Genomic DNA, 22,091 nt, shown 5'->3' with positions numbered 1-22,091 from the left:
AACGTCCCAAAACCACGACATGATTATGAGAGACGCCGTAGTGGAGGGCTCCGGAAATTTCGGCCACCTGGGGTTCTTTAACGTGCACCTAAATCTAAGTATACACGGGCCTCTAGCATATCCGCCTCCATCGAAATTGTGGCCGCCGCGGCCGTGATTCGATCCCGCGACCTGCGGGTCAGCAGTCGAGCACCATAACCACTAGGGCACCGTGGCGGGTCGTCCTGCAAAAAGAAGCTGCTTGCATGTGACGCAGGGGTTTTAATCGAGGTAGCCAGATACAACGGCCGCAAAGGCGATCATCAGGTATACATTATACGGCGGTCTGAAACGGCTCTACACGGAAGGACTGTGGGAAGGCTAGTGCAACGTATAGCTCGTCAGCGGAAGCAGTAGAAAACAATAGTGTATGCATGCCGGCTTTACGACTTAAATTAAAATTAAACTCCGGGGTTTCACGCATCAAAACCACAATATGATTATGACATAATGAATCCAACAGACTATTGAGCCAAGGAAAGCATAGCTAGGGGACATTATTTGTTACTTTAAACTTTCGTGCAGTAATTATGGCATGAATGTAAATGAATTAAAGTGGATGAAGAAAAAACCTTTGCCGTCGGTGGGGCCCACAGCCTTTGAATTACGCGTCCGGTGCTTTACCAATGGAGCTACGACGGCGGGCGTTCCACCGTGCACATTGTTGAGTATTTCTGGGCGTATAATCTGGGGAGGTGTTAGCTAGCGCCACACGTAACCAAGGAGGCGAATTTGAAACAATCTTTTTGCCATAGGGCGTCGCGTAGTATGCGTGATCTTTTTTTTTTTTTTTTTTTTTTTTTACGAGCTGGCAGCTGACCAATAAACCCTCGCATGCTATACCTCGCGAAGGTAATTCGAAGGTTGTGGGTTCGGGCCCCGCCGACGGCAAAGGCGTTTTCCCATTCATGCCACAATTCATTCCCATTCATGCAGTAATTATTACACTACAGTTAAAAACAACAAATGATGTCCCCTATGCTATACCTTGCCTTAACTGTCTGTTGGTTTCATTGGTTGAGTCCAACGAAGAAACGAGCCCCTCGAACAACATTCCATGCAATTATGAGGCACACTGTATAGTGTATAACTCCGGATTACTTCTGATCACTTGGGGTTCTTTAACGTGCACCTAGATCTACGTACACGGGTGTTTTTTGCATTTCGCCTCCCATCGAAACGCAGCCGCTTTGACCAGGAATCGAACCCGCCTCCTAGCAAGCTTCAGAGCGCGACACTTTCACCGCTAAGCTAAACACTGCGGGTTGGTTGACGACCTGGATAACGCTGACGCTCTTATATCACACACTATATTGAACCCGAATCGTTTTGTTCTTCATAATCTTTTTTTTCGTGGTACTGATTAGACGACGTTACGTGTAGCAGCCCTTAAACAACTGTCGCAGTCTTAATCTAAGCACAAAACGCATGGCGTGAAAGTTCAAACCAACTAGGTCGGTGAAAACATTACAAACTAAATTCTACTCAAACGGAAAGCGGAGAGGATGAGCTCGAACCAAGAGCGAATGTGGTCGGCAATAAACGAGATCAAACTAAATTTTCGTCGCGCACTTGAACAGCAGGCTTCTGACCGTGATTACGAAGGCGACAAGCGTCCACAATAAGAAAGAAAGAAAGAAAGAAAGAAAGAAAGAAAGAAAGAAAGAAAGAAAGAAAGAAAGAAAGAAAGAAAGAAAGAAAGAAAGAAAGAAAGAAAGAAAGAAAGAAAGAAAGAAAGAAAGAAAGAAAGAAAGAAAGAAAGAAAGAAAGAAAGAAAGAAAGAAAGAAAGAAGAAAGAAAGTGTACACAGCCTCTCTCAGCGTCGGGATTTCACTCCCTGCCCCCTCCTCTTTTTGTCACTTCTTAAATCGGTGTTCTCTCACTCCGTTCATAAAACACGAGATGAAAAGAAAGTGCTCCCAGAAGGGAGAGTGGCGTGCAATGCGTTTCTCCTATTTTAGTCAGCCTCTTTCTTTCTTCTACGACATTTCGCTTTCCAAATACAAGAAGAGGGAGCTGCTGGTTCAGTGCTTCGGTGCAGACTTTGGAGAGTTCCATCAAAAATAAAAGCAATGTCAGCGGGCAACAAGGCGCGCCAGTATTCTGTAGAGGAAAGAGAGAGAGAGAGAGAGAATGCCACTTTCCGCCCTTCATCAATTTACCCAGGCCAGCCAGGCGGCCAAAGCGGGCAGTCGACCGATGACTTTGTCCCTTTGCTTTTCTGCCTCGTTCGAAGCTGTAGACTGCTGCCGCGTTTCAAGTCGCACCGCACCTTTCCTGCTGCTCCATCGATCGATACACCATCCATAGTAAACCCGGCCAAAATTGAGCCGGCTGCGGAGTGCCCGCAATTCTAAGCGTCCAGCGAACCTTACTTTATTCGGCCACTCTCACCTGCTGGCCTACTCTGTCATTCATTTTTTTTTTTGTTACCCAATCATTTACTCGGAGGTGGAAAAAAATTTTTTTCAAGCCATGTCGGTAAAGGAAAACTTTATCGGTCGACAAGCATCGCCACAGGTACGCCCTACCCAAGCTAGCTCAGCGCGCATGTATGGTTCGGAATTTGTTTTTTGTTTTTTGTATGAAGTCTTTGTCAAGGGGGTCTATAAGGAAAATGAGCAGTGCGCGTATCACGCTCTCGTAGCTTTACTGTAAAATGTCCGCGATTGCGTGGTAAATTCCTGACCAAAACCGCATTTCGTTCGCCAGTGGCAGTGCTACTCCAACTAACACGTGCTAATGTGAGAGAGCGACATACCCGCAAAAATACAAAAAAAAAAAAAGTGTTCCACGTGAGGGCTATAAAAGTCGCGCTGTTGCAACGCACTCCACGTATACTGCCACTGTCCAATCGAAAACCACTCTGAACGAGTATCACGTTACGTAAACGCTGGAACGCCGTGCAGTGTAATACCAGACTATGGTGACGCCGTACGCAAAACAAGGAATGAATTATATTTGGAACGACAACGTTCATTCGACATACGACAAAGGTTGCGCATTGTTATAATTATACGATAATTATACATCAAAAAAATTGTGACAAAATAAAGTTCTGCTGCTTCTATAGTGCACACTGAAATACTTAATTTACATAATGTAAATCACAAATATGTGACACTCGCTTACGTTGGACACATGACCGACATCACGCTGCGCGTGCTGACGCGTGCGACTCTGTATAGGGGGTCCTCGCTATTTGCGTGAATCTTCATTCATTATTTCTCTCTCTCTCTTTCTTTCTTTCTTTCTTTCTTTCTTTCTTTCTTTCTTTCTTTCTTTCTTTCTTTCTTTCTTTCTTTCTTTCTTTCTTTCTTTCTTTCTTTCTTATCTATTCATTTATTCCAGACAGCAAACCTAGTGGTTACAGTGAAAACACGTAGCCGCACGATTAGCAACTCACAATATGCAAGCCTTTTCACTCCGACGCGGCATAGATGTCTGTAAGCGCTTTCGCAACCGAAACTAATTTACATGGGAACATTACAAAGCTTGTCGGCGGCATATATAATTAGTTGTCGCAGTTCTTATTCACCCACGGCAGACGCGCATTGTTATCGTCGGCGTTCTTTGCTAACGCGCTCTCTAGTATTTCCCGCCTGTGAAGCTGCAGCTCTTGGTGAAAGCAAGTGCAGCCACTGTGCAAGTACAGTCACTAATCATAGTGAATGATTTTTCGAACCATGCAGCTTCTGCATCGTTTACACTATTCTAAAAGTGTTGGATGTGGAGTTTACGACTTGTGTTATTATTATTATTATTATTATATTATTATTATTATTATTATATTATTATTATTATTATTATTATTATTATTATTATTATTATTATTATTATTATTATTAAGCGTTGTCAAAAAGAAAAGTAACAGTGAAGGGCTAAAATTTGAGCATAAATGACACGCTGTTACGGACAAGCCAATCAAAAGGAGGCATGTAACATTGGAATCCCTTTTTGGAGCAAGGTGCTGAAGAGCGATAAACGTGCATTGAGCTGTCGAGATATGCATCTGCGACTGTACTCCACAGAGTACGTATCTTTGAGTGTAAAGTACGCATGTGCAGGACAAGCCGGACGCGTTCGGCATAACGGCTCCTGTCGCTCATTTTCACGCACGCTTGGATGCGCAAGAAAACATTCGTGACGTGTGCGAACGACGCCAGGAGCACGCGTTATCTTTCTCGCTCATATACTGCATGTACTGTCGCACATGGCGAACACTTCATTTTTTCCGTCACAAGTCACCAGCACTCGCGCAGGTTATGTGCTGGAATGTCTTAAGAACGATGTATGCATCATTGTTTTTTCTCCACAGGTGCGACTACGTGTGGGTGAAAGAGCCAACAGTTGGAAAGTCGGGCCAAGAATTCTGCGGCATAAGGTCCAACCATACGGTCCAGAAGTACTACTCCAAGACCAAGCTAGTCTCCATAGACTTCCTGTACAGCTACTCGTACGCCGACGCCTTCAACATAGAGTTCACCGCGGAGGGTAAGTCGACCTTCAAGGCTGAGCGCACATGTCGCGCGCGACACTTTTGCCTTCAAATGCGCGGCGGAGAAAAACGCGCGCTATGGAAATTTCGCGCCAAAAAGCTACACGGCATCCAGACATCGGCACGCGCTGGCATACCGGCGACGGTTACAAGACTCGACGGCGCGAGCAGAAGCGCGTACCGCCGCGAGTGTTTTATAAGCGGCCGCTCGCGCAACGATTCCCACGGACGTGACAGACAGGCGAGAGGGGTTCAGTGGTCGCGTTGTGGTTGGGGGAGACTGGATGCAATATGCAAGACCGCCGTCGCGCTGGCATAACGGCGTAGGCGCTGAAAGCCGGGCGACGTGTAAATCTATGCATTAGATTCACGCGCCGATCCATTGACGTCGGCCGCTTCTGCAGTTTTGTAATGCTGCTCCGGTGTCGACGGCGCGGAGGTGGCGGCCTAAAGACTGCCGACGCTAAGCGATTGTTTTGAAAGTTAGGCGGAAACTAAAGGTCGTTCCCATTGTTAGTTTTCGTCGTTCCCCTCTCTGTCTTTGTCTTGCAAAGTGGGGCAGCCATCCATTCAGGACACGTTCGCCCGCCGTAACATGGCGAGAGAAGGGCAACAATGCGGAACATCACTAAGCGACGGATCACGCGCGGAATGAGCATAATGGGCGGCAAGCGCAAATCCTCTCACGAGCTGAGATTTTTCAAAAACCGGAGGAAACGGAAGAGCATGCGTACACACACAGATCCGCCCTCCCCCACCCTCCCTCCCGCCCGAAACGAAATGAAGATGGGTGGGAAGTGTTTTTTTCTCTCTCTCTCTCAGAGAATCAAGACTTTTTGTTTCTGTTTACAGCGCAAAGTAGCGACAGCGGTTACGTATAGCGGCAAGACTCACTAGCATATGTATGCCCCTTTACATCAACGACAGAGTGGCCGACTATTTGATATATCGAGGCCTATAAAGGCACTCATTTAAGGCTCGTTAGAATAGCATACCCTTCATTGCTCGTTGCGTAAGCTAACACCGAATTATATGAGTAAATCAAAAGTGGCATGCAGTAATGACAGTCCAATACGGATTAATACGGAAATGTACAATATACTATAAGCTCTCGAAAAAAAAAGGGAAAAAACGCACTGTATATGTTACGGTCACGATACGCTCACCGTGTAGGGAAGCACTCGCCGACAGGCAGGTTTCTGAAATTGGGCGGCCAGAAAAAAAAAAAAAAACTTATTGACATACATAGTTTCTTGTTGTTGTTTTTTTCTAGGTAATACTCATTTTTAAAACATCACCTGTCTACTCAACTTCAACATTACTATCAGCTTCATGCCGGCTCACGTTTATATTCTAGTCTACTCACACATACTTCAACGCACTAGCGTCCATACGCCAGCTAAATATTTATTGATCAAAGGCATGAGTTTCGAAGGGAAAGCCGGGGGGGGGGGGGGTCGTTGACCTCCGCACGTAGTAAACTTTCTCACGGGATGTTTCTTCATAAAAATATCTCGTGTGAGTCATCTCTTTCAATAAAACGACCCTACTGGATTGGAACCACTGGTAACTAATATATGAAGGTACGAGATCAAAACGTGCCACGTAGAGCACCGATTATGCGAGATATTGTTGTTAAAGAGCATTGACGCCATGTCGAAAAAGCTGTTTATACGCTTTTGTCGACCTATGCCTGAGACAGCTGTTATTGCAGTCATCGAGCTTGATTACTCAAAACTGCAGATATTTGCGCGAAAAATCCAAATACGTAATAGACTATTCAACTAGAATTCACTAGTTATTTTATTAATTTATTAACGGTATACATGAACAAATTGACGAATCAGGCATGTTCGCTTAGAATCAGAGGCGTAGTGTTCCCGCCATTTACTTGGAGAGGCGAAGTACTCAAGGTCGTGACACGCTTATCCTGACGTCTACTTCTTGCCCCCCCCCCCCCTTCCCTTTTCTGTGTAGCTTTCAGCGCGCTCGTTGGGACAAAAAAAAAGAGCGAAAGCACTTAAGCGTGCGACAAAATCCCCGTAACTCCGCTCGTACTTGGCGTATTCGAAATTTGTTGCGGCAATCGATTCTTGGGGTAATAAACTCGAATAATGAACGTCATTCGATGATTACTCGGAAAAGTGTTGCAGTGCGAAACGTTCTTCCGCCGCAGGTAACATCTACACTCACGTGGGCCAAGCGGATTACCACCACAAGGGCAGTGCGTCAGGCTACCTGGAGTCGCCACACTTTCCGGTCTCCTACCCGAGCGACTACGGCGTTGAGCACACGATGCGGAACTTGGACAGCCGGGGCTTCGTTCAGCTCGTTTTTACGGACTTCCAGATCTCGCCCTGGTCTTACGTCGAGCTGATCAACAGCAACGGTTCGCGCTTGGACGTTTTCAACGGCAACACCTTCCGGCCACCCATCGTGACTTCCGACGGGCCCGTCATGGTGCTGCGCTTCCGAGCGAACGACGAGTATCCCGACTCGGGCTTTCGAGCGAAATTTACGTTCGTCAACTGTGAGTGCAAATTTAGCCTTCTTCCTTTTCTCTCTCTCTCTCTCTTTGACGCCGCGGTGGTATACAGTCGGAATCACACTTGTATATAGAGCGGCCTCTCGGCCGCTTCGACCGCCGTTTTTCGCAAAAAGATATGCAGAGACCGACGGCGTATAATGATACCGAACATATTCATACTGCATGCTAGGTCCTTGTGCTATAATGCAAGCACGAACGGAATCTCGTAGCTAACGCGACGTACGGAAGCTATATGGACGGCGCCAGCATCCACAGCCACTTGCTCGACCGCTCTAGACAAGTGTGATTCCGACTGTACACTGGTTATATAAGGTGCTCGGCTGCTGACCCGAAAGACGCGGGCTCGATCCCGGCCTCGGCGGTCGCATTTTGATGCAGGTGCAATGCTTGAGGCCCGTGTACTTAGATTTAGGTGCACGTTAAAGAACCCCAGGTGGTCGAAATTTTCGGAACCCTCCACTACGACGTGCCTCATAACTATATCATCGTTTTGGCAGGTAAAACTCGAGAAATTATTATTATTATTATTATTATTATTATTATTATTATTATTATTATTATTATTATTATTATTATTATTATTATTATTATTATTGCCCTTTTTTTAAACCTTTGTAGATTGGGCGAGCACTATAATACGCGGCGGTCTCAGCGAGTTTTATAATAATCGCGTGCGTCCAATATGTCCTGAACTGAGAGCTGTGTAGCATGAAACGAACCGGTTATAAGGCAGTTTTTTTTTAAGTTTTTTATAAATTTTTAAAATATTTTATAAAAATTCTGTTAGTCTGGCACCTGTCGTCTTCGCACAAGAAATCTACGTCGGGACGGAGAAACCTTGCCACACCTAAAATTACATTGAAATGATTAATTAACAAAAACTCGTTAATTCACTTTTTGAATTATTAACTTGAGGCCAGTTGCTTATATGAAAAAATTGTAGGACTTGACAATTTATGGCATACCCATTTTTCAGAACCCCCCCCCCCCCCCTTTACGCAAACACAAAAAAAGACACGTAATTTGAGATGATATGGTAATCGAAATTGAAAGCCTCGATCCAAGCGATATCAAAACTAAGCGCGCCGGGCGCGAAGGAAATGCGGCTACGTCATACCGGAACTTCCCGTGATGAACATTGAAAAAAAAAAATCACAGCACATCCACGGGTTGAATGATGATGAGTGGGGCGAAGCTCCGGAGGGAATCATCGGTAAACCGTGAAACTCTTCCGTGAAATTCGCCCAGTACATCATATCAAGAGTGTGAAACACCGTGTATATATTAAATATCAAACTTTTATTGTACTGTTGGTTTACGTGGTCCCTTCATTATCACCGCTTTGTGATCGGTGAAATGTTTCCATCCATGCAGGGAAAGTGTCCGCTCCCGAGCGAAAGAGAAAGCGCGCCAAGAGCGAGCGCCTTTTACGATCGCAGGCATCCAATGACATGTGCCATTCGCATTATACAAACGCCATCTGTCATCTTTAAACACCAACTCTAAGAAATACATGAAACGCCATCTAGTGAGCAATTCATTAAACTAGAGCTGTCTACATACACACTACTACAGAGGAGGGAACGACCCACACCCTAAGGAGCTTCGCCCCTAAAAGGCGAGTCGCAGCAGAATCTGGTCAGGAAAAACAGCAAGTCGTCTGAAATACACAAGTTGCATGTGATGTTTCGTACTTATCTGTTCATTTCGCGCTGTACCCAAGAAAACCGCAATTTCCACCTTTTCTTTCACTGTACAGCGTAAAACTTGGGGGCGGCCGCTGCGGAGCTTCTTCTCGCAGGCACGCGAGAGTTCTTTGCGCCTATTTAGAGCTTAAGAGAAATAGATAAGCACTAGACACCAAACGCAAAGAATGACCGGTTCATTTTGTATTTCAGACAACTTGCCGTTTCCCCTGGCCAGATTTTGCTGCGACGTGCCTTCTTTCAAATTACACAGCAACCAGTGACGTAACAACTCGTTCGCGAGTGGGGGGGGGGGGGGGGCTGCCGTCGCTTACTCTGTCCGCCGTGTGTGTGTGTGTGTGTGTGTGTGTGTGTGTGTGTGTGTGTGTGTGTATATATATATATATATATATATATATATATATCTGCAAAAACAGATTGTGCAGGCTGGGTCGCCCTATACCGCGACAACACAGCAGTGTTTAATAACATTTTGGAAATATTACCGTTAAGTTTAAAAAGTACACCCAAATTTAACCTGATCATCTGAGCATTCCATCAGCAAACTTCCCAGTCTTGGTTTGGCGTTGTAGATAGGATGAGTATGAAGAACCTGCTATGACTCTAGTACCTAAATTCTCACTTATTAAACAAAACATGTGGCTGACAAAGCAAGGTACTTCGCAGAAATTTTCAGGATAAGCCGAGTGCCAATTTCTGTACTGTTAGAGCCCTCTAATATAAAGTATTTCTTAAGAAGACCAAGTTCAGTCGATTAATACTTAACCAAACCACATTGAGCTGGTTGTGTATAATTATAAGATTATAAATGACTACGAATTTATGTACTATAGGTGTAGTTCCTTGCCCTCCTACTTTTCCCAGCTTGGGTGGGGGGTGGACGGAAAAGCGGTGAAGTGGCCCTAGCTTTGCTCCTCCGCTCCGGTTCCTCCAAGTAAATAGCCTACGTAAACTGTGTAAGCTCAAATTTTCCTTGAAAAACTGTCGGCGATTATAACGTTAAACTACCCCGCATTGTTTCCTTCCGTATAGGTCATTATAGCTGTTAATGATTGGTCGAAATTTTCTGGTTCATGCTCACAGCACCTGCTCGTAAAACGACGCAACAGATGACGCGTAAGTGATCCACCGCGTAATTACCACGTACGCATGACTGCGTAAAAAATAATAATAATGAACTGTTTTCAATACGGCGTATTGATTGTCATTGGTTCTTCGCTTTTCGTCAAAAATTTTCAATGTGCCATAAAATCGCCTCCAATTGTTACGCGACGTCACAAGTCTGCGAAAACTTGCGGCGTTAAAATGAAGTGTGCACAATAAGCAGCACATTACTGTGCTGAACAATAACTCATTATTTTTTTTTTCGGAATAGCCAGACAGTGTCTCTTTCTGAACGTATTTAAGAAGGCTGCCCGCAATCACATTGGCAGCGGCTGCTTATATATCAGCGAGCGAGATGGATTCATATGTGTATGATAGATACATTCAGTTGTAGTATAACGATGCTGAGCTGTTTTTGCGCGTGTACAACTCTCTGTGAACTCATCGTTGCTGACAAAAAGGTACAAAGAAAAATAAACATTATTAGGAACAGACACAATCCTTTGTAGGTGGCTAGCCTTCTTAGTCCAGAAAACCGTGGACGCTGATCATCTCCCTGGTGAGATAGATCAAGTAACGGGGCAAACTTGAAAGCTGGGCTTCTCGATGTACTCGTGTCCACTGCCTTGTTACAAGCCGCCACGATCGCTGCAGGCTACCATATGATAAGCCAAGTGAAGCAGGCTAATCGAAGACTAAAGTGGGAATCTATTTTAGCCGTCCTGGCTATGCACAACTAAAATACTGGACACTTCTGCACACTCATCAACTCACAGCAGCTTGAATATGGAGCAGTGGCGATGCTATTCGTTTTCAAGGAAGCTGAATTTCCTGAAAAAGTAGAGCGTTTGATCGGGCTATAAAACGTTTACTGGTTCCCGCCCTTATTTGCGCCGCGGATTACTTAAATTTCAGGCCAGGCAGGACAAAATGAAATCATGACAGATTGCCGTAATGTTATAGAGCCCCTGCTGAGCGATAGCCTCCTCTGCAATGCTCGAGCGCAAGACGCACAATCGTGGAATAGGCAGCCCGCACCGCAGGTAGCCTACAGTGAGTGGCCATGACACACGGAGGACAGTCGTCACAGCAGAATTGTAGGAGAAATGTTATTACAAAATTACGTTATTGCTGCGTTCAAGTAAAACTTTGCCTGACTTGTTAGTTTCCCAGTCTGCAGCCGACAATAACCACTGTCAAAAGTGGTGGGGGGGGCTCCGTCCCCCCAACATTTCTCAGTTGGGGGGGGAGAGGGGGTAGCGCCCCCCTCGCTCCCCGGTAGATACGCCTATGACAGCAACTGCGTATTTGTGCTCCCATAACATGAATCTATCGTGAAGAAACCGGACGGCATCTCGAAAGAGATCCCCAATGTTCGGTTTCACAAATATGGCAGCCATGGACGCTGTGCCATCTCGAACGCTCGCTTTCGTTGCTCAGGCAACCGCCTTTCGGCTTTGTTTGCGGCTGCTACGGATTGATCTGTACGTGCCAACTTGGCCTGGTGCCAAGTTACCGCCAACAACTGAAAAAGTGGCATCGATTAGGCCTAATGGCCTATAGGCAGCTTGCTAGCCTGGAGAACATTATACTGTAAGCTGTTGAAAGTATGCATGCGGTGTTAAAAAAAGATCTAGTACACCAAATGCATGAGCGTGCACATATGTGATTTCATACGATTCTCCATTAAAAGCGTGTAACTGTGACGTGATTTTTTTTTCCAGATCCCGAAAAGTACTGGTTCAACAAGCCTTCGACAGGTAGGTCATTCCATTTAATTACATCCCTCCAGGAAATACTACAACTTCCATTAACTGGACAATGGGTTCATCCAATTTATCATTTAGCTCCAATCCCAACCAAAGAGACCGGATGGGTGCGGTTCGAATATTCAAGCCTGACAGGTAGCACGCAAGCACCTGACATCAATGGTGAAACCACTGAATCAGTGGCGTAGCCAGAAGGGGGGAAGGGGGGGGGGGAGTGCGGTTGCGATATTTTTGCATTTTGTATGTGTGTATGCATGCGCACACGTACAAACACACGCACGAACATATATGAAGTGGAAAGCATGCCCTGAGGTTCCTTGGTCGATATAATATCCTCATGAGTGTCTTAAATCCCACCTTTGTATGATCGCTTGTACACGCTTTAACAGGACATGTACTTGGAGAGGGAAATGCATTCAAACGTAAAGTTTATCCATATCAATTGATAATGCAGGAAGCAAAAAAAGAAAACAAAAAAACACAGAATGCACAGGAATATCTGGCAGGCTTGAATTTCAGAATTTTCAGCAAGATAATATTTACTTAGAACTCGAGCAATCAGTGATTAAAATACTGCAATTGCTTTCTTTAAGCACGTACTGTTTCTATTTAAACACATGCAAGTACACACTCACACTGCTCCTGAACTTGTCGACAGTGGAAGAGATTATGCTGATTGTTTCAGACTGCGGTGGTGTTGTGGAAGATCTTGGTGGCGCAATCACCATGATGAACATGGCAAATCCTGGATATACACGCAACTTTGACTGTATTTGGCTTCTTCGCTCCGAGACCACCTATGCCTACGAAACACACATTTCTGTACGAGTGGCCCAGTTTGAAGAAATGGGTAAGTATCATTACTAGAAAGTGAAAAATCGTGTATATAGTTTGACCTTAGGTTATTTCAATGAAATGTCACTGATCCAGAGAAGCGAAAGTTTTGTTCAAGAATAATGGCCGCTCACTGGAGGTCCCCCTCCCCCTTGACCATGCCGCGATGCAACACGGGTTTGCACCCCTTAAGAGAAAATCCTGCTGACGCCCATGTGCACCAATGGGCGCGCACTCTGGACTGATGTCGTTCGTGAGCCCGAGTGACCCCGCCGTCGAGCGATATAGCCGAGAACATGAGAGGGGTTATATTTCTATTGGCGGAGGCAATCTGTTGCCGCTCTTCGCTTATCAGGGCGGGGACTCTCCTGTCTTAAGTTGTAATTGAATATAGTTTCATCTCTATTATGGTACTCCATTTGCAACCTTCACCAACCCACTTTCACTCCCAAGATAGCTTGGACACACCCTCGCACAACTCCTGCCACTGAAAAAAAAAAAAATGTAGCGATTGGTGTATAGTTCTAAATCTTGCGCTAAATTCAGCTCCACTACTGTGAAACCCGAGGAAGTGCATAGCACGGGCACCCAGCGATTCCCGTTCATAGAGTTCCCACTGTTCCGTTTACCTAACCGTCCATGATGTCAATATACGATGTCAGCATGTGGGGTGTCCCCGGCACCGAGTAGAATCTTGTTAAGAAGATTCGCAGACTCGGTGTGCGGCATGCGCGCTACTTTTTGCTGCGTTTTATCGACTTCCTACTTGTTACGGCAGTTAAGATACGTGTCGCTTGCAGCGAGTTCCGTCAGGTTGTTTCTTCCTTCAGAGGTAGCAACGAAGGCGCCGGAGAAGCGCCGGTGGAGGAGCAATCGCGCTCTTAGCGAGGCGGTGGCGCACTCTCTCGCGCGTAGCGGTTGTCAGCCGCATGTTTACGAAGCGTTTTTAGCTATTTCAAGTTAGTTATTGCGATTGCTTCTTGGCTATTTCTGTTAATTATATTTTAGACCTTGTTCGTTTGTGTTAACCCTGTTTTGAGCATTGCTAGCCTTGTTATAGGCCTGTAATGGCCACTTGATTTTGAGCGTGATCACACCACATGAGATCTACGGATGGATGACAAGCCGGGCTAAAGGGCTACGCACTTAAAAAGTGTGCCGCTGTATGAAACACACACTGCAAGTGCCTCAGGTGCTCTTTCACTTTGCGGCTTTGTCTCGGAAGTGCAGCCATGGATAACCAAGCTAGATCCATTCGTTCCTTGAACAAAGGGCTGATTTACGAATTGTTGATGAATTTTTGAATCCGCATAGAGTAATCAATAAGAACCAGTTTTTATGTCGCATTAATTGACTTTTCGCGAAAAAAAAAAAAGTGACGCCGATTTGGGGGTGCGATCATTACGCGGAGCAAATATTCGGAAGAAATTAAGTACTCAGTATTCAAACAAGTCGCAGGTTTGAAATCTTAAGATGGCTACCGTGACCATATAACGAAAGTATCAGGCTGAACAAGGCCTACCCTTGTAATAAATGTACTACATGTTCCCGGTGCGTACACGTTCTCGGTGCGTAAAGAAGGGATCGCGAAAATTGTTAAAAAATATTTTTGGAAACCACTCGTTTCGTCATCGTCATAAAGAAGTGGCGTAAATATTTTTCGGGGGTGGCCTGGCACGTCAATATATATATATATATATATATATATATGTGTGTGTGTGTGTGTGTGTGTTAGACACAATATTAATGAGAACTAACAGACAATAAAGCCAAGGAAAGCACAGGGGGTGTTATCTGTAGTATTTAGAATATAAATGTGAAGAAAGTAAAGTGGACGAAAAGATGACTTGCCGCCGGCAGGGACCGAACCTGCGACCTTCGAATAACGCGTCCGATGCTCTACCACTGAGCTACGGCGGCGGTCATCCTCCCGTCCACTTTTTGGGGTATATATGTTGATTTAAACCTAGGAGTGTTAGTGTTAGCGCCAACAGGCAAAAAAAGAGTGTTCCACACTCGCCGCCATGGCTGCGATTGGCGCTGACTAACACTCCTAGGTTTAAATCAACATATATACCCCAAAAAGTGGACGGGAGGATGACCGCCGCCGTAGCTCAGTGGTAGAGCATCGGACGCGTTATTCGAAGGTCGCAGGTTCGGTCCCTGCCGGCGGCAAGTCATCTTTTCGTCCACTTTACTTTCTTCACATTTATATTCTAAATACTACAGATAACACCCCCTGTGCTTTCCTTGGCGTTATTGTCTGTTAGTTCTCATTAATATTGTGTCTAACAAAGATAAACGAGCCCTTGAAAAATCATGTGCATTCCTATATATATATATATATATATATATATATATATATGTGTGTGTGTGTGTGTGTGTGTGTGTTGCATTGACATCACCGTGGCCGCCATCTTTGTGAACAAACTGGTTGAGACGCAGGGTGAACTCTTGCTCGAACACGCGGAGCAAGAAACAGTGACATCAGATTAGTTCCGGTGCCCCCTCCAATCCTTTGTGTTCCCCCTTGGCGCCGCTGCCGAACAGAAGAAAGCGGGGAGAGCACAAAAGAACGCGCGGGGGGGGGGGGGGGAACGACTGGGTGTGCTCCGCTGCACTGACACTCTAATTAGATAAAAATGTCACGGTGGCCGCCATGTTTGTGAGCAAGCGCATAGAACCTGTCCGTGACGTCACGTGCAAGTCATATATATATATATATATATATATATATATATATATATATATATATATATATATATATACACACACACATAGATTATTAGATTATGAAGAGTCTGTCTTCGGTTGCAGTAAAATACATAGGAAAAAGGTATACGCTTCTAAAACACTATTTGTCTACGGCGGCCTGGGGAAAAAAAGAAGTGGTAAAAAGCGAGGGCGAGAGACGTTTACTGAAAAAAAGAAAAGGAAACGTGCCACCCCAACAGACCTTCCGCACTTTCCCAAGGTTCTTTTTTCTTGCGAGACGTCGTTAAAAACATTTCATTCTGCCACGGCTTGCTCCTCCCATCTTCGCAACGTATGGACTTCGCATGGCATGCTTGGGGTCACTGTGTGCGTGCGATACTGCGACAATGGCTGGCGACGCACACACCAGTTGCTCCAAGGCTTGCTCAGAAATGCAGGGACCACAATGAATGTGCTTAAACTAATATCGTCGTGTGCTCGTGCTATGCAGCCTCCGTGGGTTCGCGGTCGCTTTGACGAACGAGCCGCTTGCGAGGTGGCCTTTCTTCTCGCCGCACAAACACGTCTCGTTCGTCCGCTGTCAACAAGGTCAGAAAAAAATGCGCGACCACTCCGTTGCCATTAAGCGACAGACGGTACCATTCACCAGCAGCCCCGAAGAAAATAGAAAACACGTGCGTCGAAGCTTGGCGAATGAATCAGATGCCGCCGACGCCTTCTTATCTTTAAAATTTGAGTGAGCATTGTCCCGACGTTTCAGAAACCATACGGTTCCTTCTTCGGAGTTTGAGGAAGGGGGCTTAAAATAACATGAAGAGGGCTTCTTTTCTTGTTCGGCGGGTATGAAAAGGTGCTTCAGGCGGCGGCGGTGCTTTTCGGCAAAAGAACAGAGGAGTGCAAGGGCTTGACCGGAAGGTATAAGTTGAACAGTGAAGGGGTTGGGGAGCTTTTTAGACGTGTGGACGTGTCGAAGTGGCGGCACCTAAAGTCCCTAGATTTTTCCCTCTTCTTTCTTAAGTACCGACAACCATTGAAGCGCCCCTGACGAATCTCATTGGCTAACGCTCGTCTTCGGTAGCCATGTTCTTGCCACCACCATTCGAACCACCGGCAAGCTAAATTCAACGACCTCGCTGTGCCGTCAATAAAGTTGTTCCTCTCTCTCTCTCTTCCACGGCCGGTCTGGAGGCACGCGCGCCTCCAGACCGGCCGTGGTTCTTCCTAACTCTTTTGGAGCACCTGGTGAAACGCGTCTCCCGCTCACTAGAGTCTTTTAGCAAGTTACGGAAATACGGTGCGCAAATACGGTAAGGCAGTATGGTAGCGTTCCTCCTTTCCCCCTGGTTGTGCTTTGGCCGCTCAACGACCGGGAAAGGAGACCGTATTTGCGTACCGTATTTCCGTAACTTGCTAAAAGACTCTAGTGACGCGGGGTTGGCGGGAGGAGAAAGGCGCGTCGCGTTAGCATATTGGCCGCTGAAAGAAGCGTGGCTAATGTACTTAGACGTGCATGGCTTTGTAAAGCTTCTAAGTTAGGAAGAAAATGGCGGCAGACGCCGGCTGCGTGTGAGAGAGGGCCGGGAGAGAAGGCAGTCGTCGGTACTTCTTAGGTAGAAGGGAAAAATCTAGGGACTTTAGCGGTACCTACTGGAGTTGGGTACGCAGATGCCTCTCTCTTTCTTTCTGTCTCTTTTTCGTTTTTTTTTTTTGGCTGTACTCAAGGGGTAGGTTGCCTTGAGCGCGGTTCACGTTGTTTGGGGTCATTTACATATGCCAGGATCCATTTCCGGTAGTTGGTTTCAACTGCGAGGACTGTAGTTTCAGGAAAATTGATTCGGCGGTCTGCGTCCTCGGAATGTGCGGCTATGAGGTTGCGATCACTTGCAAAATTGGGGACATCGTCCCCGTCTTTCTTTCAGGTTCTCGGTTCAGCTGGCGTCGCAGCCAGCGCGAGCAATTTTGTAGACAATGCCTTGAATTCTCTCTTTCGGCGGCCGGTCGTTGAGAGCGATTGTTTCGCTCACGCCTCGGATAGCTATATCGGTTATATATAGACTGATGCATTTCTGTGGTGGTGTTGATTGAGAAGGAGGGGGGGGGGTGTTGTTGCTGGATTTATCAGCTTGCGTCGTGTTTTCGGAAGTGAACTGCTTTCTGAATAAAACTTTCCGTAGCCGTTCTTGGCGAGTTTCTTGAATATATCGTATGTTTTTCTTTTGTTTTAGGAGCTTGCTCGCCAAGCTTATGCTCGCGCCTTGTCCATCACGCCGTATCCGCTAGTTCTCATTGCTCCCGCTAGAGGCGCAGCTGTGTTCTCTCCGGTAAAGTCCCTCTAGGGACCTTACTCTCCGGTGATTCAAGCGCGCTCACTAGATGGCGCGCCGCCGCTCAGGCGGCGCTGCACACTCCGCTGCGCACTCGGCGCGTGCTCTCGTTAGATAGGTGACCACTAGAGGGCTCTCGGTGCGCTTCCTTTATCTTCGCCGGGACTCCAGAGGCGGCGGCAGCGGCGAGGGCTCGCGCAGCGCGGTCGCCGCTTGTAAATTAATAAACATTGTGTATATAATATATATATATATATATATATATATATATATATATATATATATATATATATATATATATATATATATATATAACAACGTGGTCACGTCTTTATATGACGATAGAGGAATTTTTACGGAGGATTCACGGGTTACCCGATCATCTCCGAGCAAGCTCCTCTAACATCATTCACTTTCTTGGATATGGCGTGACTTTTTTCAAGTTGTGCTGCAGTGTGTTCCGGCTCTTCGCATTAACGTCTAGACTAATATGCTCCGGATTTTTGGGGGGTCTCAAGAAAACTAAAGATATCGACTTGTGTAGGTGTTTTTGCGGAGTTTTAGTTTCAGGCTACGAGAACATCCAAACACGGCCGAGAGTCTTATATATGTTTCAAGGGCGAACTGAATTCTTGTTCTATGAAATTTATATGAGAGAGAAAAATTATGACGTACCTCTTGAAGATCGAAATATAATGCAATAAGGTCGAAGTCTGGGTCAGTTGGTACATGACGCTGAGGCAAAAACAGAGGAGGCACTGGGCAAAAACCAGTAAAAAAAACATGGCTGATCCCTCAGTCATAGGAATCGGTATAACACGAAAGTGAAACTTGTCTTCACAGAAGTAGTGCTTATTGTGTAGCGATATATGAGAGCTTGTACAATGTCTATTCGTGTTTGGTCTTCACAGAAGTAGTGATTATTGTGTAGCGATATATGAGAGCTTGTACAATGTCTATTCGTGTTTGGCAGCTATAGCACCATTTGACGTGGATGCACCCATGTTGACAGCATGTCTCTATCGCGACGACTAACGCCCATGATCATGATTAAACCGTTGTGGTAGCTGATGGTGTGAACATATATTTGGACACAGCGAATCGTGAATCCCGCGTAAGGATGATATCAACAAGCTCATAATCAACACTGGTACCCGGTATGCACTTCTTCAAAGCGTCGTCAATTAAGGAGAGAAACGGCACGGTGTGCGCTTTTAGTAATGGGTAGCCAACGCCTGTGCTCATGCATACACTAACACACACTGCGCTTCAGCAACCCGGGAGGTAGAGGTTCGTAGCCTGAGCCGCAAACGCGTGCGTCCCGCTGGTTTCTGTCTCGCAGGCGCTGCTCTCGCTCCACCAAGGCACGACATTCGCCCGTCGAAATCGCGTCCTTTCTGCAACGCGTATTGCAGCAGTTTTGTTAGTCGGTGCTCTCGCAATTGAAGCAGTCGGCGGCGGAGAAATCCCGTTGGTGCACGTGGAACTGACGTGGAAGCTGCACTACTCCGATGAGCCGACGCACGCTAACACGAAGCCAAAGGCAAAGAACGTAACTGCGTCAAGGGTGCCTCGGCGACGCCAGCGCGGCCAGTCTACCTCTCTGGTATCGAGACGCTTTAACCATGACCTCCAATATCGCGTGCAATCTCGCAGTAAGCGCTAGCAAGTGTCGATCGTGAAGCATTACTTCTTTTCACATCTCACAGACGGCGGCACCGCCCCGCTTCCAAGGGCGTAGCCAAGGGGGGGGGGGGGTTGGGGGGGGTTCAAACCCCCCCCCGAAATTTTTCAATTTTGCTTGCGTATATAGGCACGCACACATACAAACACACGCACGAACATACATAAAGTATGGTTGAACCCCCCCCCCCGAAAAAAATTTCTGGCTACGCCCCTGCCCGCTTCGCCCGTCGCGAAAGAGAATGTGTGAAAGATATAAGGCGCGTTCGCGCCGTGTCTAGCATCTCCCGAGTTAGCTTAATCGGTAGCGCGTCGGGCGCTTGCCGTCGCGGTCGCAACGTCGCAACGTTGCGGGTTCGATTCCCAGCGGGGTATCTTTTTCTTGGTTTTTCTTTCTCACCTGTTGGCGTCCATTTTATCAACGTCATATCCGTGACGGATGTACTTGTTGGACCCCGGCATAAAACACTTTCGTGTTAAAAGACGCCGGACAAGGGGAAGAAGCGACACACACAAGGACTGAAGATCGAAAAACAGTCGTTTAGACGTATCTGAGAAAGGTTTTTGGTTGCGGCTGGAGTGAACTGAGAGCTCGTCCCTCGATGTGTTCCATTGTTATATTTGCCATGGTATGCTCTATTGTAGTAATCAAATGGGCAAGAAAATAAAAAAGGGGCCAGACTGACAACCCGTGAAAGCATATTTTTTCTTGGAAAGCTGCTTCCCTGGAAGTGAACGGAGAGCCAGAGCATGCGGTTTTCGTTCTTTCAATTTAGGAGTAGATGAGTGGATACAACACATTTCTAGAGCCAGTCAGGAAAAGTCGACCTCAAGATATGAAATCGATATGAAATGAACTTTGGACTCCCGGTGAGAAGGACAACGAGGGGGGGGGGTGTAGGTCGGCCTCAGGGGGGCGGTTTACAACCCCCCCCCCCCCCGTCGGTGCGCCACAGGCGCTGTCTATCTGGCAACCCACTGGCTTGCGCAAACACTCGCCTTTGCATGACCACGCGCACTCCGAGCCGTTTTGCGTACACCGGCACGTGCCCTTTGAACCGTTTCCACACTCCAGAAAGGAGGAAAACGCGAGTTGCTAGACTGTTCTGTAGCCCGGTTTTAGCAACAGCGCATTTAGCAACAGTCGTGCGTTTCGTATAGCCACGCAGACGTGGCTCGAGTGGCATTTTATGTGACTGTAGAGGATGCGGTCTTTTGTTCCCGCGCCTTTCTGAACAGCTGCGGATTATTGTATATGCCCCAGGGGCGCAGCCAGGGGGGGGTTTCAACCCCCCCCCCCCCCGAAATTTTTCAATTGTGCTTGCGTATATAGGCACGCACACATACATACACACGCACGAACATACATACAGTATGGTTTCTGGCTACGCCCCTGATTTTCTGGCTACGCCCCTGATATGCCCGTTTCGCGATGCGGTGCATGTAACGTCACCTCTAGGTAAACGATAAGGGACAGTCTTCACTTCGTGTCTGCCGGCAGCGCGATCCTTTAAAAGGGTCATGAAGCACCCCTTGTTGAAAAAACACATCCTGTGGAAAGCTGACACGGCTATGAACTGCTCTGCCAAATATTACAGTCGTACGCGCCGCGTAAAGGCCACAAGCGGAGCGCGAAGTTGCCGTTTCCTCATTCGCCCTCTTTTCAAACAGAGGCCGGTTCTCACTCTAGTCGGTGGGCGGGGCGTCTGCATGTTGACGTCGCGGATATGCCAGTTTACGTCGCAAGAGACATAGCATGCTTATCGGCCGATAGCCGACGTAAATCGAGAGCTACGTTCGGATCAGATGCGCTTCTTGCCACGGGGTGCCGCCACTTGCCGGCGCACTCCTCAGTACACGGTAGCCGCACTCGCGCACGCGAATCACAGCGGGAGAGCGATCGCGTTTCATGACGCGCGCTAACGTAACTTCTTTCCCCCATGCCATCCCTCCCTGTCTAGCTTCCAGTGCGCTCGTCGGCACGAGAAAAGAGAGAAAGCGCTGGGAGCGTGCGCCAAACCCCCGTAAATCCGCTGATTCTTGACGGATTCGAGAAATTTTTGCGGCAATCGATTCGGGAGGCAGTAAACTCCGATACTGAGGCCATTAGATCATTACTTGGAAAAGTGGTTCATGACCCCTTTAACGGCGGACGTGTAACTTGCGCTCCACGGCGAAACGGGTTGCGGTGGCCTCACTGCTGTCACCGGTCAGTGCAACGCTATGTTCGGAGTGCGATCATTACGCGGGAGAAAGAAAAAGTCAAATTTTGATTACCAAGTTTAGAAGTGCGATCATTACGCGAGTAAAAAAATATACGGTACACGTTACAGGAAAAAAATGACAGATTACAATTACATTACTTAAAAATGAATTATAGTGGTCAATTACTTCCCCACAGTAGTAAATGAGAAATTACTAAAAAAAGTAATACATCACTTTTACATTACTGCTCTCCCACCATTTATTAACATTGTGCACATACAGCAAATCGAATGAGCTGGCTTGGCTCTTTGACTGCTCCCTATCCGCCCTTCACACATAGTTTATCTTCAGTGACAACTTTTGTCAGTCATCTTCATTCATTTTCCTCTGAGCTAGCATAACTGTCAAATCATGGTGAGCTGCATGCACATGGAGATAATAGAGCTTGTGTGACTTTTGGATGAAGAAGCACAATAGTGCAGCATTTCCTTTTCTAAACTTGCTCAACCACACTGCTGTGGCCTGCGGGCATTCTGCTATAATACTTCTTGGCAAACTCAAGTGCTCAAAGCTGCATCACCTGTCACCTTGTCAATAATGTAACTAGTTAAGTGTAATTGGTCACTGAAAAAAAGTAATTATTACATACCCCAAAATGTAATTCGT

The 22,091-nt window shown here is 46.5% G+C and overlaps 1 protein-coding gene across 2 annotated transcripts in view; it reads left to right on the top strand.

The window, feature by feature from the left end:
* The window catches only part of LOC119373162 (uncharacterized), a 173,608-nt gene that overhangs the window by 139,603 nt on the left and 11,914 nt on the right, over positions 1-22,091 (top strand). For both annotated transcript variants that reach the window (XM_049419775.1, XM_037643188.2), the window contains exons 5-8: positions 4,358-4,533; positions 6,714-7,067; positions 11,620-11,655; positions 12,350-12,514. In XM_049419775.1, coding sequence (XP_049275732.1) covers positions 4,358-4,533; positions 6,714-7,067; positions 11,620-11,655; positions 12,350-12,514 — 731 coding nt within the window. The remainder of the gene's footprint in view (positions 1-4,357; positions 4,534-6,713; positions 7,068-11,619; positions 11,656-12,349; positions 12,515-22,091) is intronic.

Source organism: Rhipicephalus sanguineus, chromosome 1, assembly GCF_013339695.2.
Source record: "Rhipicephalus sanguineus isolate Rsan-2018 chromosome 1, BIME_Rsan_1.4, whole genome shotgun sequence".
In the NCBI taxonomy this organism is placed as follows: domain Eukaryota; kingdom Metazoa; phylum Arthropoda; class Arachnida; order Ixodida; family Ixodidae; genus Rhipicephalus; species Rhipicephalus sanguineus.
This window is presented reverse-complemented; position numbering and strand designations above follow the sequence as displayed.